The 412-nt window shown below is 77.4% G+C and overlaps 1 protein-coding gene across 1 annotated transcript in view; it reads right to left on the bottom strand.

Moving 5' to 3' along the window:
* AVPI1 (arginine vasopressin induced 1) overlaps window positions 1-378 on the bottom strand; it is a 642-nt gene extending 264 nt beyond the window's left edge. Inside the window, 1 exon segment of the mRNA XM_014957456.1 lies at window positions 1-378. This exon segment is cut by the window's left edge and continues 4 nt beyond it. Within this exon segment, the coding sequence (XP_014812942.1) occupies window positions 1-118 (118 nt within the window). The 5' untranslated portion in view covers window positions 119-378.
* Between the last annotated feature and the right edge of the window lie 34 nt (window positions 379-412).

The following is a 412-nucleotide window of genomic DNA, read 5'->3' as shown; positions in this document are numbered from 1 at the left end:
CCCGCAGCCCCACGTCCTGGAAGATGTTGGCCGAGGCCCGTTTGCGGGAGCGGGCCGCCGGTACCGCTCCCCCGTTCCCCCCGGGAGGGTCGCTCACCACCGAGGCCGGCGTCCCCATGGCTCCCGGCCGTTGCGGGAACCGGAGAGGCGGTGTCGAGCTCCGGCTCCCGCCGGCCGGCCGGCCAGCCAGCCCGCCTCCGCCGGGATCCGGTGCAGAAAGGGCGGGGGAAGGACGCGCAGGGCGGGCAGGAGGCCAACGGTGCGGGCGGGGCCGCCCGGAAAGGCGGGAGGCGGCTTGGCTTGGCCCGGGGCCGCTCCGGTCCCGCCCCGTCGGTGCCCGGGGGCTCTTAAGGCCCCGTCGTGACCCCTTTTCTCCCCTCGCTCAGACCCGGCGATGTCAGCGGGGGGGGGG

The sequence above is a fragment of the Calidris pugnax genome, unplaced genomic scaffold (genome assembly GCF_001431845.1).
Source record: "Calidris pugnax isolate Ruff unplaced genomic scaffold, ASM143184v1 scaffold4, whole genome shotgun sequence".
NCBI lineage: Eukaryota > Metazoa > Chordata > Aves > Charadriiformes > Scolopacidae > Calidris > Calidris pugnax.
The sequence above is the reverse complement of the archived record's forward strand: the minus strand, read 5'-3'. Positions and strand labels throughout refer to the sequence as shown.